General features: G+C 43.1%; 2 protein-coding genes and 1 pseudogene across 3 annotated transcripts in view; 1 reads left to right on the top strand and 2 right to left on the bottom strand.

Annotated features, from left to right (window-relative positions):
- The window catches only part of LOC148042761 (cytochrome P450 2D17-like), a 67161-nt gene that overhangs the window by 509 nt on the left and 39676 nt on the right, over positions 1-26976 (bottom strand). Inside the window, 1 exon segment of the mRNA XM_087729293.1 lies at positions 1068-1209. Coding sequence (XP_087585419.1) covers positions 1068-1209 — 142 coding nt within the window.
- LOC148042763 (cytochrome P450 2J2-like) lies at positions 2087-7665 on the bottom strand (annotated as a pseudogene). The gene is made up of 5 exons (XR_015698474.1): positions 7623-7665; positions 7388-7411; positions 6525-6616; positions 3102-3264; positions 2087-2318 (listed from the first exon to the last, which is right to left on the bottom strand). The product of XR_015698474.1 is annotated as a cytochrome P450 2J2-like (transcript).
- Positions 5860-26976, top strand: LOC106552531 (cytochrome P450 2J6-like). The gene is made up of 10 exons (XM_087729445.1): positions 5860-6025; positions 11627-11910; positions 18712-18874; positions 20068-20220; positions 20492-20652; positions 21805-21978; positions 23200-23338; positions 24274-24461; positions 25058-25199; positions 26611-26976. The coding sequence occupies exons 2-10, from the start codon at positions 11752-11754 to the stop codon at positions 26799-26801; spliced, it is 1470 nt and encodes a 489-aa protein (XP_087585571.1). The 5' UTR covers positions 5860-6025; positions 11627-11751; the 3' UTR covers positions 26802-26976.

Genomic DNA, 26976 nt, shown 5'->3' with positions numbered 1-26976 from the left:
TTTCCAAAGTTGGTGGGGGTTTTTGCCTTCTTTTATCCTTGAAAAAAGGGATGTGGTGGCTCAGTGGCTAAGAAGGTACTGAGCTTGTCGATCAGAAAGGTCGGCAGTTTGGCGGTTCAAATCCCTAGTGCCGCGTAATGCAGTGAGCTCCCATTACTTGTCCCAGCTTCTGCCAACCTAGCAGTTTAAAAGCACGTAAAAATGCAAGTAGAAAAATAGGAACTGCCTTTAGTGGGAAGGTAACAGCATTCCATGCGCTTGATTGTGGTCGTAAAGCGAGGACTACCTGTATTTAAGTGACTCAGCCCTTCTTATCAGGGTCCCTTTTTGTCAATAAAGCTTAGATTTATTTTTATTTCTGGGCTGCAATGATGATCTGATTCCAGCTTTACTTTTCGTTACAGACATATGTTCTTTTCATTACTGCAAAGGTATTTTTCCATCACTGTTGTAACAGTGAATCATTGCTAAACAAGGCAGTCACTAAATGAGGAGTACCTGTAAATCCTATTAGAGAAACATCCCCTGGAGGATTTTACTTTAGAGAATCTCTTTCAACTGAGGCAGTTACTAAGAAGGCACAAGAATTGTCTGAAGGGGCTCAGGAATTCACTAGGTTGCCTGCTTTATCTTGTGCCAACCATCTCCGAGGAGACTTTCACACAGAGAACCTCCCACAAGGCTTTCACAGACACAGGAGATGATGTCCCTAGAGTGAATTCTGTGACCAGAAGGAAACATTTTTTCAGCTGTTTTGCAATGATAGTTTTCAACATGGTTCCTGTGATTCTTTTTGGCTCCCTTTTCCTAGGGAACATTGACGTGTAATCAAAGCCCAGGAGCTGACTTCCATAATTCTCTAAAGAAAGTTTGGGTTGTTTGGGATCATTGCATGCTGCAAGAATTGTCAGTCAACGTGTGGAGAAACAGAAGGAGAAAGAACAAGACTGTGTGTGTTTGGTGTGTGTGTGTGTGTATCTGCGTGTGTGAAAGTGTGATAGAGAGACAGAGAGAGAGACAGAGAGAGTGATACAGAGAGTGAGAGAAATACATAGAGAATCATTCACCTGCTGAAAATGCCAAAAAGGCTTCTGGCTTCACAAATTCCCCCTCTTCATTTAGGAAGTTGGAGGGATTGAACTCATTGGGAAACTTCCACTGGGATTCATCACAATGGGCAGACTGGATGTTGACCAAAATCATAGTGTCCTGCAGAAGTCAAAACAAATGAGGTCATCTTGAGGAAAACCCTCATTGTCAGACATGGCTCTGGGTGAACTTCAAGAAGGATCCCATTGAGATATGGTTGAAGACAGAGACAGAGAGACAAAGAGAGAGAAAGACACACAGATAGACAGACAGATAGAGAGACAGAGAAAGAGACAGAGAGAGACAGCGAGAGACACAGAGACAGACAGAGACAGAGAGACAGAGACAGAGATAAGAGACAGAGAGACAGAGAGACAAAGAGACAAAGACAGAGATACAGAGAGAGAGAGAAACAGACACACAGACAGACAGAGACAGAGAGAGACAGAGAGAGAAAGATCTCACATCAGACAACTACAGATTTGCCTGGAGAATCACCAACACTATACCGTTCCCACTCATAGGTTTCTACCTTTACCTTGGGAATTTTGTATCCAAGAAGTTGCACATCATTAATAGTTTTATGAGGAAGTCCCAGTGGAAGTACACTTGATATACGTTGGATTTCATGAATGACGGCATTTGCTTTCTGGATTTGAATTTATGCAACAAACACTGACACACTTCTGGAAAACATGCCATAGGTTTACCATCATGGACATAGACCCAGTAAATGGTGGCAAACAGTATTCCAGGAAATCAAAAGTCGCTGACTTGTTCCATTTTCTAGGATTTTAGACATGATAAAACTTCCCACGTAACCCCAAACTTCTATCAACCTTCTGCCAACCAAGAACTAAGCATTTCAACCTTAGAAACATAACAAATGAAATAAAAGGTAGGTCTTATTTTGGCCAATAGGACTTCGAATTTTATGCATAATTCTACGTTTCTCCCATTCTGCATGAGTGCACCAATTCAATGACCAACTTTGAGGTCACCTTTGTCCTACGGAAAAGGGAGCAGCTACAAAAGGACAATTCCCAACCATCCCACCCTCTCCCGGGAAAGCTTACTCATATTCTCCGTAAAAGCCTGAGTCAAGTACGATGCTTCCTCCAGGATCCTTTCCTCCATCAGATTTTTCCCCATGCCAAAGTTTCTGAACAGCCTCAGTGAAAACCTCTTTTGCTCTTTCCACACTTCACCATAAGACTGTGTGATTATGCCTGTCAAGTCAAAGATTGATGCAGGTAGTCCTCGATTTACAACCACAATTAAGCCCAAATTTTCAGTTGCTAAGCGAGACAGTAAGTGAGTTTGCACCATTTTACGACGTTCCATGCCACAGAATCACAGCAGGTGTTAAGTGAATTATGCAGCCGTGGCTTCCCCATTGGCTTTGCTTGTCAGAAGGTTGTTGGAAGAAATATTCATCTTGGTTCAGTTCCAAGTGAGGAGAAAGACACTGGAAGCATGGAGGCTGATTGGAAAGATGGTTTATTGATGGACAGGACCATGTGGGTTTTGGGTGCAGATGAGCACATGGAGTGTAGAGTGAGTGTTATTTATCCTCTCTCTTGGGCCTTGCCCTTGAGCTTCCTGTTCCTGTGCAAGAAATGTATCCTATAGCTATCCTATAGGTCATAGCTAATTTTTTAGGTTGTCTGAATGAAGTTTGGTTAAACCTTGCTGGGTGATGAACACGAAGCAGGCATCTGGCACAGGTGTGAGTAAAGTTAAGTTGCATGCGCACAATTGAATGCACACCAAACTGGCAGTTATGCCGGCAGCAACCAACCCCTGCACAGCCCCCACCATCCCCAACCTCAAAACCATTGAGCAAACTAATGTGCTGAAGCTTACCATGCTAAAGACTAGCCAGATGAATACCTGGTAGGCAGAATCCCCCCCCCCCTATTTTCCTTCCCCAAAACTAAGGTGCGTCTTATACTTTGAAAAATACGGTAACTTGAAGAGGCATTCAAACTTCTTGAAAATTGTATCATTACCTTTTGTCTTAGTGATTAAATCAATAATGTAATAGACTGGTCTCCCAGCAAATTCTGTGCCTTTTATCACGAGGACTTCTTTCACTAGAGGAAATCCGTGAATTAAGACTACGGGTGTGGTTCCCAAATAAAGAGAGTAGACGGGTCCATATTTTTCTGCAAACTGAAACAAAACAAGACAATGAGCAAAGAGTTATTAGGAAATCACTGAGAGCCAATCGCTGCAATGATACGACATAGCCTCACCAAGGTGATGAACTTGAACAATTACCTGTAGCTCCATCCTGCTCCATTCTCCAAAGTGATCCGCTGTTACCCCCTCCCCACTCAACTTGTAGGCATGTTGTATGCAGAACTTTCACTGGACTACTTAGTAGGAATATTGTAGAGGGAATATATTGTAGAGGGAAAAGGATTTATTTCTAGATAACAATATAACTCTTCTTCCTGCTTTCTGGCATGGTACCTCTTAACAGATGGACCCACTTGGAATCACTTTGTTGTCACTTTAAATGTACACTAATTGCCATACATTAGAATGAAATTTCAATGCATTCAGCTCTCAGAGGTCACCGCCTCCAATATACACTACATAAACATGACAATAATATAAATAATAAATAAATAAATAAGCATATACCCACATAGATTTTATAACACAGAGAAACAATGTTCAGATGTAGAAATGTACGTTGTGAGGTGGCAAATCATTTGAATGTGATATCAAAAGTCCATACTATTAGAACAGATAGAATAGAATAAATAGAATAGTGGAATGGAATGGAATGGAATGGAATAGAATAGAATAGAATAGAAAATATGGAATGGAATAGAATAGAATAGTAGGAATATTGTAGAGGGGAAAGGATTTATTTCTAGATAACAATATAACTCTTCTTCCTGCTTTCTGGCGAATCACTTTGTTGTCACTTTAAATGTACACTAATCGCCATACAGTAGAATGAAATTTCATTGCATTCAGCTCTCAGAGGGTCTCCATCTCCAATACACACTACATAAACATGACAATAATATAAATAATAAATAAATAAATAGGCATATACCCACATATATTTTATGACACAGAGAAACAACATAGTCCAGTTCAGATGTACAAATGTTCCTTCCAGCTGGCAAAAGACTCATTTGAATGTGATTTCAAAGGCCATGCTATTAGAAGGATTGAATAGAATAGATAGAATAGTGGAATGGAATGGAACGGAACGGAACGGAACAGAATAGAATAGAAAATATGGATTGAAATGGAATAGAATAGAATAAAAAATATGGATTGAAATGGAATGGAATTGAACAGAATAGAATAGAATAGAATAGAAAATATGGATTGAAATGGAATAGAATTGAACAGAATAGAATAGAATAGAAAATATGGAATGGAATAGAGTAGAAGAGTTGGAAGGAACCTTGGAGGCCTTCTACTCTAGCCCCCTGCTTATTTTATTTTTTTAATTACCACTTAGTTACTTGTTTAATTCTATTTCATTTATTGCTTTATTGCTCTCTACTCACTCCTTACTCTCTCCTTCTCATAGTCCTTGCCGCATTCCTCCCTTTGGTTTAGCTCCTGCTGGAAGAAAGTAACTCTTTCTTTGCTTTAGTCTTTTTTTATTTCAGTCTTTGCTGCCATTGCTCATTTTTTCTGGGTTCTGCCCACCTGATTATCTTGTAATAATAACCTTTTTGTGCAAGGCATTAATAATGGAAAATGGAATAAAGTGGAGTGGAATGGAACAGAACAGAACAGAATAGGTAGAGTGGAGTTAAGTGGAGTGGAGTGGAATGGAAGGTAAAGGTTCGTACTTTTCTACTTGCATTTTTACATGCTTTCGAACTGCTAGGTTGGCAGAAGCTGGGACAAGTAACACACCACTAGGGATTCAAACTGTCAAACTGCCAAGCTAGCGTCTTAGCCACTGAGCCATTGTGTAATCCCCTGTCGGGCAATACTTCATGCTTATCCTTCAGATAGAAAGTAGGAACATGCCAAGTTTAATTCAGCTCAAAGAACGATGCATGGCAGAACATGTGTTCCAAGAAGGCCCATTTGTACTTACAATAGGCCAGAAACACATAGGAACAACAATGTCCCCTTCTCTAACTTTCACTTTTGTGAGAATTCACACACCTCCTTGAGGCAAAGACAAAGCGCAAACTCTAACAGCAATTATTGGAAGCGTTTCATCAGAAGCCTCTTTGTTAAAATCTTAAATTAACATTTCATACATTATAAATCTTACACATAACATTTTGGACATTTTATCCAGGGGAATTGCTACATGTTGGTGTTTGTTTAAAAACAAGTTCCCCTAATTGTATAATAGAAATTTAGCATCAGCATGACAGAATGGAATTGCAATGTTTACAAGAAAGTGAAAGCAGTGACTTCCAGCAGCTGCATGGCCTTTTTTCCTTCTCCAAAGAATTTGGCGGGGTTTAAGGTGGTCTAGAAAGATTTCTGGTTGTATTCTAGGAAATTCCAAATGTTGTTTTGGAAAAGGGCAGAGCTGATCCTTGGAATTCAGCTCAAACATTTATAAACCCTCCATGCAATGCAAATAAACTCTGGAGAATCTTTTGGAAGCATTTCAATGTCCTTGGGGGGTTAGGATTGCTCCAAATCAATCTTACGTACCTGGAATCTGGTTATCAGCATAACTTTCTCAGCTGTTTAGTTTGGCTCTGCAACCAAACAAGACAAACACGGACTTCAACCGATAATTAGAACTGCAGAAAAAACAATTGCTACCAATCTGCCTTCCATTGAGGACCTGTATGTTGCACGAGTCAAAAAGAGGGCTGTGAAAATATCTATAGACCCCTCACATCCTGGACATAAATTGTTTTGATTTCTACCCTCAAATCGACGCTATGGAGCACTGCACACCAGAACAACTAGACACAAGGTCAGTGTTTTCCCAAACGCCATCACTCTGCTTAACAACTAATTCCTTCAACACTGTCAAATTAGTTACTAAGACTGTATTACTATTATTCTCCTTCCTTCCTATTACCTATCTCTTCCACTTATGACTATAACCATGTTGCTTGTATCTTTACGATTTATATTGTTTTTATATGTTTCGTAGTATGATTTGATAGCTTATTAGTAACCTTGACTATCATTAAGTGTTGTATCTTTCCTTCTTGATGAATGTATTTTATTCTCCTTATATGCACTGAGAGCATATGGACCAAATTCCTTGTGTGTCCAATCACACTTGGCCCATAAAGAATTCTATTCTATTCTATTTCTTCTCAATGGGTTGCAGGGTGCATTTTCAATCAAAGGGGGAAACATTTAACAGACACAGAACTGCTCAGCCAGCCTCCTTTTAAAAATGGCAGCCAAACTCCTTGCTTTTCTGAATGGAGTTTGATATAAGAGCAATTAAGGAGTCTTACCACATCAAGGAATTTCAGAGGGTTATTTTTATTGAACTGAAGCAGATTCCAAAGCAGGGGCAGCCTCCACAGCCCAGGGGGAAAACCTTTGGAGGTTTATTTTTCAAAAACCAGAAGAATAGGAGGGAAAGACTGAAAACAGCTATATTCAAAGCAGAGCAGTCTGCCTCTGTCTTTCCCTGCTGACAAAAAGGTTTGAGGTTTTATTCAACTTGTATGCCGCCCTATTCCCGGGGGACTCAGGGCGGCTAACAAAACCAAAGGGAAGGGGGGGGGGGACAATACAAAAGGGAAGGCAACAAAACCAACAACAAAAAGCCAATGAGGAAGTTTATTCCCTCAATGCTAGGGTGAGATTGGCCAATTGCACATTCGATGCTGCAGCTGGGATCAGGACTGGGCTGTTTTAATCTATTCAGTTTTAATAGTATTGATATGGTTTTGTAAGTTTTATCTTTCATTGGGAGACTTCCCAGCAGAGGTGGTATTCAGCCAGTTCCGACAGGTTCTGGAGAACTGGTAGCGGGAATTTTGAGTAATTTGGAGAACCGGGAAATAGGCTGGCCCCACCCCTACTGCTTCCCAGCCTCCCAGCAGATCTTCTTTTGTTGCCCTGAATAGGAGAACAGAGCTGGAAAGCAGGTTAATGGGGTGGGGAGGGAATGGGGATTTTGCTGTATCCTTCCCCTGCCACACCCACAAAGCCACACCACACCCACAGAACTGGTGGTAAAAAAAATTTGAATCCCACCACTGCTTCCCAGAGTTGGTTAAAACATGGGCAGCTATATAATCTGTGTTGGAATGGGCAGCCTGTTGGTTTGGGATCTATTCCCAAGCATCAATACTCTGGACAGAATAAAGTCTTTGCAACGTTCTCCAAAAATCTAAATCACAAAGTCACTCAGTTAGGCAGAGCACACCAGGCTAAAAAACCCATAATTCCTGAACAAGAAGATATCATCAAGGGAACAAGGCCAAGCTCTAACAGACGAATGGAGTATTGAAATAACAGCAGAAATAATTCTACTCCAATTGGAATAATTCTGAAGATTCCTTTCTATTCCCTCCTTACTCTTTCCTTCTTGTGGTTCTCACCACATTCCCCCCTTTGGTTTAGCTCCTGCTGGAAGAAAGTCATTATTGTCCTTCAGCCCTTTTTGTCTTTGTTGCTGTTGCTCAATCTTTCTGGGTTCTCCCCATCTGACAGCCTTGTAACTGTGGGGATCCGATGAGATCTTCACACCAGCTTCCTTACCTTCCCAGAGAAAACACAGAATGCAATTGGAAGTGTAGGAAGTGAGCACTTAGGAAAATGAGATATTTTAGGAAATATTAAAAGGGCAGAATATTTCCCCTAAAAGGGAGGTCGAAACTCAGTAACCCCCCCCCCCACCCTTTGTCAATGGGCCATTAAGGCCTGGGCCAGTCTATTATACATAACAGAGATCCACTTCCTTCAGGTAGAGCCATAGGAGGAATTGCCCAGAGCCCTTTCATTACATTATTACCCAGCAAGGCTCAACCAAGTTTGAGACACAAACACAACCTACAAAGTTATCCCTGCATGGCCCCATGGGATTCTGACAACCAATCAGAATACAAGCTCAAATTCAAAAGCCCAGAGAGGGCATAAAACCCAGGGACCCGCAGCATCCGTCCCCTTTTTCCTTCACCCTGGGTCTTCAAGGCATGTCATCCTGTCCACCATTAAAACCACCTTTCCAATCAGTTTCCATCTTTCCAATATCTTTTCCCCCACTTGGAACTGAAGCCAGATGGACATTTCTTCCAACAGGAGAAATAAGTAAAGAGGTCTATTGAAGCCCAATGACATTCAAAAGTTGGAGATGCTCTCACAAATCTTTGCAAATTGATATCTCCCCATTTTTCCTCCCCCATAACAAATGGGGTCCTGTTTTGGCCCAACCCTGGTTTACTGCAAACCCTGGATTGGAAAGATCACAAGGCCAAATGAGACAGAATGGAAACATTGCAAAGAAAAAAAAAAAACAGGTTCCTGATGTTTAGTTCCTTGTGAACCGATTCAACCCACACAATGGAAACTCTGATTCTATAACACAATAAAAAGACTCCAAAGATATGAAACCCTAGCCCTGACCATACCTCTTAGGTGGTCTCAAATGTTTTTCATTATTTTCTAAGCCAAAGGAGTTCACATTCCTTCCCCTCTTCTTCACCCACATGCCATCAGTTACAAAAACCAACTCTATGATTTGCAGAACCTGTTTCTTTGGGGGTTTTTTTGTGGTTAATTGCAAAGTCGTGTCCGACCTATCGCGACCCCATGGACAACGTTCCTCCAGGCCTTCCTGTCCTCTACCATCCCCTGGAGTCCATTTAAGCTCACCCTGATTGATTCGGTGACTCCATCCAGCCATCTCATTCTCTGTCGTCCCTTTCTTCTTTTGCCCTCCATCATTCCCAGCATGAGGCTCTTCTCCAGTGAGTCCTTCTTTCTCATTAGGTGGCCAAAGTATTTGAGTTTCATCTTCAGGATCTTCAGGATCTGGCCTTCTAAAGAGCAGTCAGGGTTGATCTCCTCTAGGACTGATCGGTTTGGTCACTTTGCAGTCCAAGAGACTCGCAGGGGTCTTCTCCAGCACCAGGGTTCAAAGGCTTCAATTGTTTGATGCTCCGTCTTCCTTATGGTCCAACTTTGACAGCCAAAATTGCAACTGGAAAAACCATAGCCTTGAGTATACTCCCTTTTGTTGGCAGGGTGATGTCTCTGCTTTTTAGAACCTGGTTACAAAATACCAATTTTAAGCCACCTTTACAACTTTTTCTCTGCTTTACATTTAGCCTGCGTTGAATCCCTGTGATATTTCATAGAAATGCTTGGCATTTAGAAGCGTCAGAGTTCAAAGTTTCTGATTAGTTTTTTTTTTTGACTGAATATTACTTAAATGCTAATTTGGAGAATGAGTATTTCATGTTTGGAAAACTCCACTCTCTAGAGCACAAGCAGTCCAAGGAATAGATATCGTAGGAAGGGAGACATATTAGTCTATAGACACTGTTTCTTTAATTTTATTAAAAGGGGTAAGTTTTTGTCAACTACACTGACAACTGCAGAAGATTTATTGTGTGGTTAGACTGGTACAGGGTTTAAATTTGGATGAGATGATGGGGGAGGAAGGGAAGCAGTCTGTGCAAAGGCAGGCTATACATAAAAGAGATTAGAAATATCAGGGGTGAACAAGAGATCAAATGCATTGTGCTTTTGAGATCTTTAGAGATTGGCTGAAATCATTTCTACTGCCCAGAACCCACCACTGATTCAACCCCTCTTCACATTTGTCAATATTGTTATGCTGCATCCTGATTCTACAGTAGTTGAAAATCATTCTCTCCCCTCCCCCCCCATTAATCTACACTCAGTGGCCCATATGTTACAGTTTTTTCTTTTTCATAAGTTTACAGATGTTTTTAAAATTCTGTTTTCACTTTGTCATTATTGAATTGAATGGAACTTTGTCGTTATGGGGTCCTAAGTGTTAGATTAATGAGAAATGAATGAATTTTAACAACTGTAGCATCAGGCTGCAGCACCACAAAAGTTGACAAAAGTGAAGAGGGTCTGACTACTTTCTGGATGCTCTGTGTTTTCATTCATTGATATTTGTAATCTGATTTGTGTATAACTTGCATCTGCCCAACCAATCTGCCTTCACACTCCTTCCTTTCCCCCCACTTCGTCCAAATTTAAATCCTGTAATGATCTATCCACACAATAAGTCTTCTGCAAGCTTATGCCTTTTAATAACATGAAAGAAACAGTGTCAAAAGAAGTCTAATATTTTCTTCTATACCATAGATCAACATGCCTCCCTTCCTACAATGTTTATTCCTTGGAAAGATTCTGCTGTAGAGAATGGAGTTTTTCTGAACATAAAATACTAAGGCTTCAAATTAGCATTTAAGAAACATTCAATCAAAACCCACCGTGTTTCCCTGAAAATAAGACAGGGTCTTATTTTCTTTTGACACCCAAAATAAGGCCTTATTTTCAGGGAGATCTTATTATTTTTGAGGTGCAGGAGATCACCTTATGGCTACTGCTGTGTTGCAATATTTTCAGAGAGGTTATTATTCTTATTATTATTCTTCATTGGTATAGTGCTAGACTGGGCTTTTGTAAACTCATTTTTCAAAATTTCCCAAGCTTCTTGAGTTATTTTCCCCTTAAGGATTCTCATCCATGGAATTTTTCCCAAGCTCTCTCTAAGTTTATTGAAATTAGCTCTCTTAAAGTCCAAGATTCTAGTTTGACTTTGTTCTACTACTTGTGTTTGCATAATATTGAATTCCAATATTGCATGGTCACTTGCCCCCAGGGTTCCTGTGGCTTTAACACCTTCTATCATTTCCTCTCTGTTAGTGAGAATTAAGTCCAATAGGGCTGATCCCCTTCTTCCGTTCTTTACTTTTTGGGAAACAAAGTTGTCTGCTAGGTTTGTTAGGAACCTGTTGGATCTTCCACTTGGTGCAAAGTTTGTTTCCCAGTTGATGTCAGAGTAGTTAAAGTCCCCCATTATTATTGTGGTGTGCTTTCTATATACCTTAGTTAGCTGACTAGCAAAAAGTTCATCTACTTCCTCTGCTTGGTTGGGTGGCCTGTAGTATAGACCTATGGCAATGTCGGCTCCAGAATTGAACGGGAGGCTTCCGGTTAGGACCTTTGTGGCTCTTTCAGTGTTTAAGGTTGCCGACCCCAATTCTAAGTTAATACTGGTGATTTCATTTCAGCTAGCCCAAAAATATAGACCTGACTGGCTCCAGGTTGACTAAGCTTTCCATCTTTCTGAGGTCAATAAAATGAGGACCCAGATTGTTGGAGATGACAAATGGTCATAATTCTAGGACAATCTGTTGCCAGGTTCCTGGATCATAATTCCCTGATCCTATGGATGCTGCAATAGTCATGTAAGGACCAATTGTAAGTCATTTTTTTCCATGTCATCAGAACTTTGAATGGTCACTGATCAATTGCTCATAAATCAAAGACTACCTAAATGGTACTGTTGAGAAAGATTTTAATGCAGATAACCCAAACTTTCCTGTTTTTTAAATTGCAGATTATGAAATCTAGTTCTGTTCAAAGTTTATCTTTCATCGTGACCTTAAAGATTTAATCTCTGGCTGGTTTGCTAAAGTCACAGCAGCTGAGAAACACATAGAGAGAAACGTCCCTGCTATCAACATGGTTATTCTCAGTTGGCTGATTGTTCTTTCCCTCCTATTCTTCTGTTTCTGGAAGAGCCAACGTCCCAAAGGTTTCCCCCCTGGACCATGGAGCCTCCCCCTGCTTGGGAACCTACTTCAGTTCAGTAAGAAGGATCCCCTCAAGGACTTGGATCAGGTACAGATCCTTATTCGATCCCACATTAATCTCCATCGAGTAACTCAGCAAAAATGAGGGGTGTTTCCTTGTAATTACAGGAGATCAAAGAAAGATTTAGGGGAGCAAACTTTCAGCATGTTAGTTCGATATTAAAGGATTCTGCTCTGTAGAGATGTATGTTTGATTTGAAGGAATCCTGATAGTTAATAGAATTGGGCTACTCTCGAGAGGATCAGTTTTTTGAGATGAAATCAATCCTAGAACTATGTCTGACCTTCATGGGCTTTGAAAAAAAATTGGTACTTTGAAGAACATAAGTTCTGCGCATGCCCAAGATGGTGTCCTATCACATTTGAGGAGAGCTTCGGGGAGATGATTGTCCTTTTCGGGGGCTTGCAGGGGTACCCTATCCCATCGTTGGTTCCAGGTCCAGCTATGAGAACTTCCTGGGACCTCGGGGATACCCTTGAGCTGCGATTTACTGCTTCGTAGCCGGAACATCATGAGTGAAAGGGGGCGGCTGGTGGTGAGGAGAATGAAGAGCATCGGCAGCTGCCAGTGTGGGTGCGGTCAGCGTCGGCAGGATGCCCAGCTTGGGATCTCTGGAGCTGACGTGGGTGTGCCCAGCAGCAGCTTCCCGCTAACCCCCTTGAACACTATCAGCTCCCCCCCCCCCATGGACATGTCATCTCGTTCCATCTCCCCATGATGTCATCCCGTTTGGTTGATGCCACACTCTCCTCTATGTTATACTGTGACAGAACTTTATTCCCTTCGGGAACTCCCCCTTTCCCGGGGATGGTCTTCTTGCCTATCAAGACGCTTCCTTAATGACAGATCGTGGGATCCCGAGAGGTGGCATGCGAAGAAGAGACTTCTTAGGTTTTTTTTTACAGGGGTTTTTAAATCAAATTTTAAGGGGGTGGGGGGTGGGGGTTGATACGGATTGCTCAGTCAGGCTTTGGGGGGGGGAGTCTGCCAGGGCACAGGCCAGAGCTAACTAATGGGCGCGGGTCGGGAGTGCTGGGAAGTGTTGGGATTCCGGGGGAGACATTAAGCCACTCCATTTGGGGGGGGGTTCACCATCTCTACTGTTTGTGGGAGAGGCAGATATGGTGGGGGCCGAGGGCCAAATTATGTTGGGGAACACGGGTCCGCTGTTTAAGAGCGATTGCACATTCCAACCCTCATCACCCCTCCCACACCCCTGGGTGCTTGGGATTACAGGACCCTGGTCTCTGGCTTGTGTCGCTTAATGCCAGGTCCGTGGTACATAAGGCTCCTCTCATTTACGACCTCATACAAGAGGGTAGAGCGGACCTGGTGTGCATTACAGAGACCTAGTTGGGCCATGAGGGGGGTCCCCTTAGTGAATTATGCCCACCAGGCTTCCAGGTGTTTCACCAGCCAAGAGCCCAGGGCAGGGGGGGGTGGGGGTGGTTATTAGGGAAAGTCTCAGACCTCAGGAGGTCACTGTGCCTCAGATAGGCAGGTGTGAGTCCCTTTTTGTGAAATGGGGCCTTGGAGTTCAGGTGGGCCTTTTTGTTATGTACCTGTCTCCCTGCTACATTTCATCGGCCCTGCCGGAGCTGCTAAATATGTTAGCTGGATCGGCAGTTGATTTCCCCAGGCTTATGATCCTAGGGGATTTCAATCTGCCTTCCATTGGTGAGACATCCGAGTCAGCTCGGGAGTTCATGGCTTCCATGACGGCTAAGGACCTAACTCAGTTAATTCAAGACCCCACCCATAATGGGGGACACATACTCGACCTGATTTTAGTCTCTGGGCAGTGGACTAATGATCTAGATTTAGGGGATATTTCTATCCAACCCTTGTCATGGTCGGATCATTTCCTCATCAGTCTTGACTTCCATACTGCTACCCCTCACTGCAGGGAGGCGGAACCGACTAGAGGGTTCCGCCCCAGGCGCCTGGTGGACCCTGAAAGGTTCCTGATGGAGCTTGGGACTTTTCCTGAATCCCCTGCTCACAACTCGACCGCAGCCCTAGTGGAAGCCTGGGATAGGACGGCAACTGGGCCTTTGGATTGTGTTGTGCCTTTGCAGCCTCTGACCCAGTGTCAATCCCAGGTAGCTCCCTGGTTTACTGAGGCACTCCGGGAGATGAAACACTGGAAAAGACTCCTAGAGAGTGGTTGGAGGGCCAGCCGGTCCAAATCTGATCGAACACTAGTAAGAATTCATATTAAATCCTACTTAGTGGCAATAAAAGCAGCAAAACAGCAACATTTTTCCGCTCTTATCGCATCCGCAGATAACTGCCCAGTCGCCCTGTTTAGGGTGATCCGCTCCTTACTTAATCAAGGAGCTGGGAAAGACCCCTTGCAGGGTAAGGCTGAAGAATTTGTTCAGTATCTGTAGGATAAAATCGCTCAGATCCGGACAGGCTTGGACTCTGACTAGGTAGATTTGGGTGAGTCGATGGGGATGAATCTTGTGGAGACCATCTGGGATGAGTTTGATACTGTGACCCCCGAGGGCATGGACAAGATTATGGGGAGACTCAGTGCTGCCACTTGTGTGCTGGACCCGTGTCCCTCTTGGTTAGTCTCGGCTTTCCGGGAGATGACACGAGACTGGCTATAGGTGATTCCCAACGCTTCATTGAGAGAGGGGTTCTTTCCCACCACCTTGAAGGAGGCAGTGGTGAGGCCCCTCCTTAAGAAGCCTTCCCTGGACCCAGCTTCTTCAGCCAACTATCATCCAGTCTCCAACCTTCACTTTGTAGCGAAGGTTGTCGAGAGTGCGGTAGCACGTCAGCTTCCCCAGTCCCTGGATGAAGCTGTCTACCTGGATACCTGTTTCAGTTCAGGTTTCAGGCCCAGATACAGCACGGAGACCGCATTGGTCGATGATCTCTGGCGGGCCCAGGACAGGGGCTGCTCCTCTGTCCTGGTCCTATTAGACCTCTCAGTGGCTTTCGATACCATCGACCATGGTATCCTACTGCGACAACTCAAGGGGTTGGGAGTGGGGGGCACCGTTTTACGGTGGTTCTCCTCCTACCTGTCGGATCGGTCGCAGTTTGTGTTGACTGGAGGGCAGGGATCGACCCCGAGGCGCGTTACTTGTGGGGTGCCCCGGGGGCCGGTTCTCTTACCCCTCCTGTTCAACATATATATGAAACCACTGGGTGAGATCATCCGTGGTTTTGGGGTACGGTATCATCAATATGCTGATGATACCCAACTTTTCATCTCTACCCCAAGCCACCCAAACGATGCCCTCGACGTGATGTCCCGATGCCTGGAAGCTGTGCGGATCTGGATGGGGAGGAACAGGCTCAAGCTCAATCCCTCCAAGACTGAGTGGCTGTGGTTTCCGTCATCCCGATTTGTGCATCTTGTTCCATCTTTGATGATAGGGGGAGAAATTTTAGCCCCCTCAGAGAGGGCCCGCAATCTGGGAGTCCTCCTGGATTCGTGGATTAGTTTAGAAGAACACCTGATGGCCGTGACCAGGGTGGATTTTTACCAGGTTGGCCTGGTACGTCAGTTGCGCTTCTTCCTGGATCGGGATGCTCTGTGCACAGTCACTCATTCCCTCGTCCTTTCTCGCCTGGACTACTGTAACGCTCTCTACATGGGGCTGCCCTTGAAGAGCACCCAGAGGCTTCAACTGTTCTAGAATGAGGCTGCATGGGTTATCTTGGGGGCACCTAGGTGATCCCATGTTACACCCCTTTTAGGCAGCCTGCACTGGTTGCCGGTTGTCTTCTGGGTGCGATTCAAGGTACTAATTATGACCTTTAAAGTGCTCCATGGCTTAGGCCCAGGATACCTGCGAAACCACCTACTGCCACCAGTAGCTTCCCACCGTCCAATGCGATCCCACAGAGTTGGCCTCCTCAGGGTGCCGTTGGCCACACAGTGTCAGCTAGCGACCCCCAGGGGGAGAGCCTTCTCTGTGGGAGCGCCTTCCCTCTGGAATGAGCTGCCCCCGGAGCTTCGTATAATCCCCGACCTCCGGTCCTTCCGACTTGCCCTAAAAAGTTGGCTTTTCCAGCAAGCCAGCCTGGCCTGAACAAAACAAAATAAATTATTGATCATTGTTAATTTTAATTTGATTTTTTTTAAAAAAATGTTATTGTCAATTCTAATTGGGTTTGTTTGGGATATTCTATTTAATTTTTTTTAACTTTTGTATTATGTGTTTCTTTTAATGTTGTACGCTGCCCTGAGTCCTTGGGAGAAGGGCAGCATATAAATCTAATAAACTTAAACTTAAACCATAAGTAGAGAAGTAAAGAAATATTTTTCAGTAATCAAAAGACGGTAGTAATGTACCTGCCACTCTTAATTATTTAAAGTGAAGATATTGGAGTTTGAGTCTTCTCCCTATTCTTGACCCCACTTTCAATGGGCTTTCAGCTATCTACATCTGTATCACAATTTTACATTACATTTCCACTAGTTAACTTATTCTTAATTAAAAGGCTTTCCTAATGGGCTTAGTTGAGTGCCAATTTCATAACCTTGTGTTCTATTCAAGTTTCAAGTTTATTAGAATTTGTATGCTGCCCACTCCCATAGGGACTCTGGGCAGCTCACAACAGACAAGAAACATATGATTTTAAAAATAGAGATAAAAAAATAAAAATACAGTATTAAAATTCATATCACCCATTCCATCTAAACGGGGCTGGATATCTATCAACAGCCCCAGGCCTGCTGGAACAGCCAGGTCTTGACAGCTTTACAGAAGGCTGGGAGGATGGTAAGGGTCTGGATCTCTGCAGGCAGATTGTTCCACAGGACCAGCGCAGCAACAGAGAAGGCCCTCCCCGGGGAGTCACCAGCCGGCATTGTCCGGCTGACGGTACCTGGAGGAGGCCCAACCTGTGTGATCTTGTTGGTCGTTGGGAGGTAAGTGTCAGGAGGTGGTCTCTCAGGTAGCCAGGTCCTAAACCATGAAGGGCTTTAAAAGTAACGACTAGCACCTTGAAGCGCGTCCGGAGACCAACAGGAAGCCAGTGCAGCTCGCGGAGGATAGGTGTAATATGGGTGTATCTAGATACACCCCATATCGCTCGCGCGGCTGCGTTCTGAACCAACTGTAGTCTTCGAACACACTTCAGGGGCAGCCCCATGTAGAGCACGTTACAGTAATCCAGTCTTGAGGTGACGAGGGCATGAGTGACTATTTGAAGTGCCTCCCAGTCCAGGTAGGGCCGCAACTGGTGCACCAGGCTAACCTGGGCGAAAGCCCCCCTGGTCACAGCCAACAGATGGTGCTCTAACGTCAGCTGTGGGTCCAGGAGGACACCCAAATTGCGAGCCATCTCTGAGGGGTGTATAATTTCACCCCCCAGGCTAAGAGATGGAATGTCTGGACTAACTTTGGGAGGCAGCATCAATAGCCACTCAGTCTTGTCTGGATTGAGTGCAAGCTTGTTCACTCCCCCATCCAGACCCTGACAGCCTCCAGGCACTGGCACATCACTTCCACTGCTTCGTTGAGTTGGCACGGGGCGGACAGATACAATTGAGTATCATCTGCGTATTGATGATATTTAATCCCGTGCTGCCGGATGATCTCACCCAGCGGCTTCATATAGATATTAAATAGGAGGGGTGACAGGACCGAACCCTGTGCACCCCATAGTTGAGGGGCCTAGGGGTCGACCTCTGTCCTCCAACCAACACCGACTGCGACCTGTCCGAGAGGTAGGAGGAGAACCACCTTAAGACAGTGCCTCCCACTCCCACCTCCCGTAACCGTCGCAGGATACCATGGTTGATGGTATCGAAGGCCACTGAGAGGTCAAGGAGCACTAGGATAGAGGAATGTCCTCTATCCCTGGCCCGCCAGAGATCATCGATCAGCGCGACCAAAGCAGCTGTGTTTCTATAGCTTTTAAACTAGGCTATTGGGAAGGTTGCAGTGTTTTTCTAGCGCTTATGAAAGAATAATTTGATCTGATTCATAAACTAGGTTAAATTAATAAAGTAAATTGGACTGTGGGAATGGAGGGAAGTGAGGCTACTTATGGATAACGGTGATCATACTGTGTCTATGGAGATTCTCAATTATCCAGGTCACGGTTGTCCCAAAGGTGCTTTTTCCAAGAGATAAATGGATTTTCTTGGTTTTGTTTAGCTTCCCATCCAAGAAGCTTCTTTAGTTATGAAGAGAAGTGAAATATTTTCAAATAAAAACTGAGAAAGTCCAGTTGCCTTTAGGAAAAGCACCCTTGAGTGACCATGCTATATTTTTCAACATCATGTTGAAGATAATTTGGCTTGTCTGCAGATTTACCAGAATGAAATCCAGTTTTGGATGGGTCACAATTTACAATCTAACCCATTTCATTTAATGATATAATTCTACTCATCAGATCCCATCAGTCTTCTGCATATAAGAAGTTGCATCTATGCCCAAATAGGAGGGGAAAGGATAGGCTGAAGGTTTTGGAAGGAGATGGCCTGTGATGCAGGTTCAACAACTCTTGCGTCTCAACCGTGTTGCATCCTTGCAAGTGATTGCTTCCAACCAATCTCCTGATGCTTCTAGGTCAGGGGTCAGCAATCTGTGGCTCTGGAGCCACATGTGGCTCTTTCCTCCCTTTGCTGAGGCTCCCTGTCACCGGTCGGCTCCACAATTGGGAGGGCTTTCGGTTAGGACAGGTAGAGGAAAAAGGACGCCATGCTAGGAGGAGACTCTATGGTGGGGAAAACAGGATTTCTGGTTGGCTCCAGAATTGAACGGGAGGCTTCCGGTTAGGACCTTTGTGGCTCTTTGAGTGTTTAAGGTTGCCGACCCCAATTCTAAATTAATCCCGGTGATTTCATTTCAGCTAGCCCAAAAATATGGTCCTGTCTTCAGTCTCTACATCGGAGGAACGTTTGCGGTCTTCACTCATGGGTTTTCTGCAGCCAAAGAGGTCTTGGTGACAAAAGGCATAGAATTTGCTGGGAGGGCAGATAATCCAATAGTGGATGATATCCTTAAGAAAAAAGGTACCAATATATCATTTCTAACCACTATTTTTCTCTCTACTTTTGTTGTTCGCTTATGTTGGGTGTTTATGCTACCTTGGCAATTATAAGATCGATGGCTACGTGAATCCATAGCCTGACTAATTAATTCATCAGGTTTTACCATTGGATAAATACAGGTAGCCCTCAATGTATGACCACAATTGAGCTTAAAATTTCTGTTGCTAAGTGAGACAATTGTTAAGTGAGTTTTGCCCCATTTTATGACCTTTTGTGCCACAGTCGTTAAGTGAACCACTGCAGTTGTTAACTTAGTAAACACAGTTGTTAAGTGAATCGGGCTTTCCCACTGAATGTCCTTGTCAAAAGGTTGCAAAAGGTCACATGACCCCGAGACACTGCAACCGTCATAAGTATGAGTAAGGTGCCAAGCAACTGAATTTTGATCATGTGACTATGGGGCTGCTTCAATGGTCGTAAGTGTGAGAAGCAGTCATCAGTCACTTTCCCCCCCAGTGCCATCGTAACTTCAAACAGTAACTGTAGTTCCATCGCCTCATTTTCTTTTCTTTTTTAAAGCTTTGAATATTTTTTATTGTACAGTTTTCTTCATTTTACATCACAGTTCCAGTTTTGTAACAACTCTATACCGGTTTATATCCACAGTTATTTTACATTTATATATATTATTACGTATGTATACATTATACAGTTATCATTCTAGATATTTTTTTTACATTTTTGTAGTATCTTATCATTATGTACTATTATATATAATAAATATTCATCTTTCATTATGTTTACACTTATTTCTAATTTTGAATTCATTAATCATCTTTCATCATTAATTTTCTAATCTTTGCATCTATTATCAAGCCAATTATACCATACATCCCAAATTAAATAGTATTTGGCTTCTCCTTTGTCTTTGATTTCCATTGTCAACCTATCCATTTCAGTGCAGTCTAATATTTTCTTTACTACTATTTCTTCAGAGGGTATATTTCCATTTTTCCAATTTTGAGCATATACTATTCTGGCTGCCATTATTATGTGTAGCACTAAATATTAGGATTTTTTTTTTGTTATATTTCCCTCTTAATATGCCTAATAGAAATAACTCTGGTTTTAACTCTATTCGCTGTTTTACCATTCCCTCTAAGCATTTTTTTAATCCTTATCATTGCTTCATTTTCCGTCTCTCATTTTTACAGGCATAATATTAGCACCCTACGGCCCAGCATGGAAAGAACAACGAAGGTTTTCACTGATGCTTCTCAGGAACTTTGGACTGGGCAAAAAATCAATGCAAGAGAAGATTTTGCAGGAGGCAACTTGTTTGATTGAAGCATTTGCTGAAAACTCAGGTAAGCTCACCTGGGACAGGACGGGATAGCTGGGGAATCATCACACCAATGTCGCTTCTTTTTTCCTCACAGTTAGACCTATATTTGTGTGTGTGTGAGTGTGTGTGTGTGTGTGTGTGTGTGTGAGAGAGAGAGAGAGAGAGAGAGAGAGTTTGTGTGTGTTGATGCAGAGTGGGAAGAGCTTAGCATTCTGGTTGTAGGGTTAGGGTTGTGTTTGTTCTTGCATCACAGGATTAATGCTAATCTTATTTTCTTTTGGTTTGCCCTGCAGATTCACCTCTTGATCCTCGTCCATTTCTTGAAACTGCAGTCACCAACATCATTTCATCCATTCTGTTTGGGAAACGTTTTGAAAACGATGACAACGTTTTGAGGACTGTGATGGACGTGTCGCATCAAAATTTGAAAATGATGACGGGGCCCTGGGCCATGGTACCCTTGATAGGAGGCCAGGAAAATGGTCATGATTCCCAGAATGCTAAAAATTGTTCAGGTTGAGAAAGTCACCGGTAGATGAAATGCCTTCTCTATTTTGGAATTTATTCAACTTTCCTTGCACAATTTTATTTATTTTTAAGGGAACATCATAATTTTATGACTGACTTGGTTGAGTCAGCAGGAAACAGAGTTAATTAGGGCATGACACCACTTTATTGAAATATTAACTTCCTTAAATGTTTGTGCTCTATCAAAAGTTCAACATCAAATAACATACATGAACATAGATAGTTGAAGGTGTTTTTTTTTCTCTCCCAACACACCCCTACAGTAGTTGCGGCAAAGTGCCAAAAAGGCATGACCCATCAAAACCGCGCTCGACTAAGCCGCGCCCGATTAAACCGCATCACTGACATCATCAACAGGGCAACAACAGCCAGCACGGAGAAAGAAGGGCGCTTTAAATAGCGCTTTGAAAGCAAGCCGATTCAATTTAAGGTAAGGGTTAGGTTAAGGGTTGGGGTTAGGGTTAGGGTTAGGGTTAGGGTTAGGTTTAGGGTTAGGTTAAGGGTTAGGGTTAGGGTTAGGGTTAGGTTAAGGGTTAGGATTCGGTTTAGGGTTAGGGTTAGGTTAAGGGTTAGGTTTAGGGTTAGGTTAAGGGTTAGGTTTAGGGTTAGGTTTAGGATTAGGTTTAGGGGGGTTAGGTTTAGGGTTAGGGGTTAATTTTAGGTTTAGGGTTTACAGCATGCTTCTGTCTCCGCGCTGTTGTCGCCCTGTTGATGACGTCAGCTACGCGGTTTAGTCGGACGTGGTTTAGTCGAGCATGGTTTTGTGGTGGAACCCCAAAAAGGAAGTGTGCCCATGCATCGGGAGAAGAGAAACTGTCTAGTGGGCATGCTCATGCTGGAAAATGAACTTTCAGTTTCTGGCACATGCATGCGCACCAACTAGTTTGTTTTCCGGTGACTGGCATGCATGCGCACATGAAGATCAACTGGAGGAACATGTGACATTAAGCATGCCAGCCACATGCCTCCCCATGCCATTTCTGGCATGTGTGCCATATATTCGCCCTCATGGCCCTACAGCGTATATTACCCAATGATCATTTTAATTAATTTTGACTTCTTTTCCCTTTGTTGGCAGCTTTATAACGCCGTGCCCTTAGTGAGGAGGCTTCCCCTGCCCCATCAGAAAATACTGACAAACGCCCGTACAATGTTTGATTTGCTTGAAAAAGTGCTGGAGGAACACAAGACAAACTTGACTCCTGAAGAAAGTCAAGATTTCATTGATGCATACCTAAAAGAAATGAAGAAGGTAAAAAAAAACCTTTTGCTTGATTTTGCACTCTTATATAGTTGTTCTCATCTTGAAGCGGTGGCTGCCCCATTGCAGTTGTGTGAGTACGAAAAACAGATAATCTAAAAGCATACAGAATTGGTTGCTTGGTTAGTTCAACAATTAGCACAGAGACTCTCTTGAAATTTGTGTGAATTAGAGGTTTGTCCTAAAGGGAGGAGCAAACTATATTGTGTTATCTGAACTCATCTATGGGACTTTGTTTCACCTGTGGCAGCCAACTCAATGTTTTAAATCAGAACATGAATGAATGTGAACTTCATTCAATAGATGTGAGTGAAAAATATTCTAGAATCATACAAATGGTCTTCAACCTATAAGCCCAGTTGGCACTGGAGCTTCCATCACTAAGCAAGGGCATGTGTGAAGCGATTCACACCCCGTTTTACAACCTTATTTGCTGTAATGTTAAGTGAATTGCTGCAATTGTTAACTGGATCACATGGTTATTAAGGAAATCCAGCTTCTCCCATGGACTTTGCTTGTTGGAAAGAGAGTGAGAATCTTATAAATCTTGGAAAACATATGAAGAACGGTTGCGGGAACTGGGTTTTGTCTAGTTGAATGAAAAGAAGGACTAGGGGAGACATGATAGCAGTGTTCCAATATCTCAGGGGTTGCCACAAAGAAGAGGGAGTCAAACTATTCTCCAAGGCACCTGAGGGCAGGACAAGAAGCAACGGGTGGAAACTAATCCAGGAGAGAAGCAATTTAGGACTGAGGAGAAATTTCCTGATAGTTAGAACAGTTAATCAGTGGAACAGCTTGTCTCCAGAAGTTGTGAATGCCCCAACACTGGAAGTCTTTAAGAAGACAATGGATAGCCATTTGTCTGAAGTGGTGTAGGGTTTCCTGACTAGGCAGGGTTTGGACTAGAAGACCTCCAACGTCTCTTCCAACTCTGTTATTCTATTCTGTTCTGTTCTGTTCTACTCTACTCTAAATGCTGATCACATGACCCTGGGATGCTGCAACTGTCATAAGTACATGTTGTTGCCAAGTGTCTGAATTTTGTTCATGTGGCTGCAGGATACTGTAATGGTCATAAGTGTGAGAATAGTCTCTAAGTCATTAATTTCAGTACTGTCATAATCTCAAACCATCACTGAACAAATAGTTCAGGGCTGATTCATGTACCTTGAGGACTATTTTCTCTTTCTTTGTTTTAACTCATAAAAGGCAGAGCAGAAAGGTTCAAGTTTTGAAGAAGAACAATTACTAATTTTACTGATGGACCTCTTGACTGCTGGATCAGAAACAACGTCTGTATCACTTCAGTGGGCAATGCTCTATTTGGTAGCCTTTCCAGATATCCAAGGTATGGAAATAGCAAATGACGAAGATTCCTTCTATTAATCATGCAAAACAGGGGTGGGATTTAGCTGGTTCGCACCAATTCTGGCAAACCGGTAGCTCCGACGATCAGCTGGGGAGCGAGCTGGTTTGCTCCAATGATCAGGTGTGCCTGCCTGCCTGCCCCTGCGCTTTACTTACCTATATCTTCTCAGCTGATTAGGATGGGTCTTGAGATAGTGATTCTGGACCTCTCTAAAAGCTTCATTTGGATTTAGACAGATTCATCTTTTGGGAATGTTTAGAACTTTAGTAGCTAGAATTCCCAGGTAGAGATGAATTGTTCTCCCACAACTCAAGGAGAGCACCAAGTTGAGAAGGACACAAAAGATGGGGAATCAGTGTAAAGTTTTCAAAAATGTAAATAGGAGATGACCAGGCTGCGCCTGAGGGAGGGGTCAAGTGTGTCATCAATCTTGAGTCCCTTCGTGCCCACAAGAGTTCTAAGTCCTGCCCACTTTCAGTTCCATTGACTCTTATCTAACTCCATTTTGCTTTGACCATTAGCAGTTCAGATTCTTGTACATTGAGTTAGCATGCAATAAACCCATATTCTTTTGAATTGCCATTTCCTGCACTTGACAAAATAATTATCAACTCTGCTAATAGACTAGACCAGAAAATCCAATTCTTCCACTTGAGCAGGGAGTTGGACTCTCCAAGGTCCCTTCTAGCTCTATTGTGATTGATTGGTCTTGCACATCTCATTGTGCTGGATATCCTCCCCTTCTTCTACTCCAGTGAATTATGGAGGTGACTTTCAGATTATCTTCTGAATGTTACCTAATTTTTCTGCCCTTAAAAACGCTTCAGTCCTTCTTCCCAGGGAACAATGACTGCATCATTCTGTTGATGTCCCCTTCCTTAGACTCCTCATTAACTAATTTATTTGCACTGCAGAGAAATGCCAGAAGGAAATAGATGCTTTTCTGGGAAGTAGTTCCAACCTGAAATATGAAGATTGGGAAAAACTGCCATACACAAATGCCGTCATTCATGAAATCCAGCGCTGTACAACTGTTGTTCCTCTCGGAGTAGCTCACACACCCATCCAAAATGCACAGCTTGGGGGCTATCAAATTCCCAAGGTAAAATTGGGAATTTTTACTGGTGGACCATGGATCTGGAGGCTAAACTGCAAAATGAAGGCTAAGGGAGCTTGGTATATTTAGCCAAACCAAGAGAAGAATGAGGGGAGACATGACATGACAGCAGTCTTCCAATACTTAATGGGCTGTCAGAAAAAAGAAGGGGTCAATTCATTGTCCAAAACACCTGAAGGCAGGGCAAGAAGCAATGGATGGAAACTTATCATAGGTAGCTCCAAACTGGAAATAAGGGGGGATTTCCTGAAAGTGAGAATGGTTAATCAGTGGAAAAGTTAGCCGCTCCATCGCTGGAGGTTTTCCAGAAAAGGTTGGGCAGCCATTTCTCTGGGATGCTATAAGGGCTCCCGCCTTGGGAAGAAGGTTGGATGCTATAAGGGGCTTCCCCCTTGGGAAGAGGGTTGGACTAGAAGACCACCAAGTTTCCTTCCAGCCCTATGAGTCTATGAATGATCCTTTTCACCATCAGTGTTCCATTCTTGAACCAGATCTCAAAAGAGCTAAGCAAAATTGATTCCAGATCCCTTCCATCACTAAGGTCTTTCTTCCGTGTGATCTAGTTTTCCTGGTTTTTCCAGGGCACAACTGTTTTCATCAACCTCCATTCTGTTCATCACGATGAATCTCAGTGGAAATTCACACACGAGTTCAACCCTTCCAACTTCCTGAATGCAAAGGGGGAGTTTGTGAAGCCGGAAGCCTTTTTGCCATTTTCAGCAGGTAAATTATCTGTGTGTGTGTGTGTGTGTGTGTGTGTGTGTGTGTGTGTGTTTTTACTTTAAATGGCAAAGGCTGCACATCACACAGAACCAGGAATTAGACAGCCCTGTGGACTCAACCCCTGTCTACTAAAACCTTCTGCTTCAGTGCATCCTTGGATGGAGAAAACTCTGAATGTAGCCAATGGGGAGCAGCAGAAGAGCACATTCACTTTTGGGATATATTTGCCAATTTTTGTGGAAGCATTGTTGTAGGTTCTCTGTCTGAACAAGATAAATTTCATTTGCAAAACAATGGAAAAGTGAAGAAATCCCAACAGATTATTTAAAAAAGATTAGAATGTGCAGAAATGGATGGTCTAACACAGTGATAGTGAACCTTTTTGGCACCAAATGCCCAAACCAGAATGGATGTGCATGCGCATGCACACCGGAATACCAAAAACCCAAACACCAGCTGGGCAGTCCAGCTGTTTTTTTAGCAAGTTTGAGCTGTTTTGGGGGGCACTTTCAGGTAGTTTTTTGGACCTCTGGTTGCTTGGGTGCCTGCAAAGAAAAACAGCCCAAAAATGGCCTGGAAAACAGCCAGAAAATGGCCTGGAAAACAACTCCCCAAAGCCCTGAAAAACGGCCTGGTTTGGGGGCATTTTGGGGCTGTTTTCCAGCCATTTTCGGCACTCCAGCGCCCGTGAAGACTAGCTGGCTGGCATACCAGAAACCAAAAGAGCAGCTGGCGACGGCACTTGTGCCGACAGAGAGGGCTCTGTGTGACATCTCCCCCCCCCCCCCCCCCCGGCGCTTGTGCTGTAGGTTCACCATCACAGGTCTAACACTTACAATTAAGGAAAAGGAAGAAACTGAATATCTTTTGATCTGGGACTCATTTTATCAAATGATTAGCTGACAAAAACAGGAGTTAGAAACAGGGAAAGAGAAGGAAAGGATTAATAAGGGAGGTATGTTAAAATGGTTAAGTAAACATCATCATCATCATTATTAATACTATTATAATCAATACTAATTTAATGAACACTGTTGTAAATATTTTGATTACTATTTCCTAAAAGTATTTGCACCCAAACAACAACATTGTTGAATTAAAAATGGAATTTTTTATGTTATAAAATTTAAAAAACTGGAATTTTTTAAAAAAACAAGATAAACCCGAAAATATGCCAATTCATGAGCCAGGAAACGCATGTTTTGCTTTCCTATTCTCCCCCCTCTCACACACAACACAAATATGCAGACACACACAAACACAGAGGCCCATTAAATCTCAGGGAACTAGTCAGTTTCAAATGACATTCCACAGCCACAAACTCTCTGTTTCAGGAATGCTGTTTTATCATAAAAGTGTTTGCCTCTCTACATGAATAGCATTGACCTTTGATCTTGTCTTTGGTTTTCAGGACCAAGGGTTTGCTTAGGAGAAAATCTGGCTCGGATGGAGCTCTTCCTCTTCCTCACCAGCATCCTGAGAAATTTCCAGCTCTCTTGGCCAGATAAATCCCAGGCACCCGATTTCACACCTAACTTGGGTGTCACATTATTCCCTTCAAGTTTTAAAATATCCGTGAAAGGCCGCCAGGAGAGTGACTAGATCGAGAGAAGGTTTCCCCATCACTCCAGGCAAAGTCATTCTCTCCAAAAAGAGACCGACGACACCAGAAAGATCCAGATGAAATTCGTAGGCTACGTGGTTTAAAACAGTCACATGAAGAAAAGAGTTATACTGGCTAATCTGAAAAATGTATCTTCAATATTATAAATTTGAT

The sequence above is a fragment of the Thamnophis sirtalis genome, unplaced genomic scaffold, assembly GCF_051295495.1.
Source record: "Thamnophis sirtalis isolate CommonGarterSnake01/CBP01778 unplaced genomic scaffold, rThaSir2_p1.2 scaffold_14, whole genome shotgun sequence".
NCBI classification, from domain to species: domain Eukaryota; kingdom Metazoa; phylum Chordata; class Lepidosauria; order Squamata; family Natricidae; genus Thamnophis; species Thamnophis sirtalis.
The sequence above is the reverse complement of the archived record's forward strand: the minus strand, read 5'-3'. Positions and strand labels throughout refer to the sequence as shown.

Excerpts from the sequence above, each read along its gene's own strand:
- LOC106552531 (XM_087729445.1), top strand. The coding sequence starts at position 11,752 with ATGGTTATTCTCAGTTGGCTGATTGTTCTTTCCCTCCTATTCTTCTGT. Across the intron at positions 11,911-18,711 it reads CCCTCAAGGACTTGGATCAG|CTAGCCCAAAAATATGGTCC; the intron begins GTACAGATCCTT and ends ATTTCATTTCAG. Across the intron at positions 25,200-26,610 it reads CTTTTTGCCATTTTCAGCAG|GACCAAGGGTTTGCTTAGGA; the intron begins GTAAATTATCTG and ends TTTGGTTTTCAG.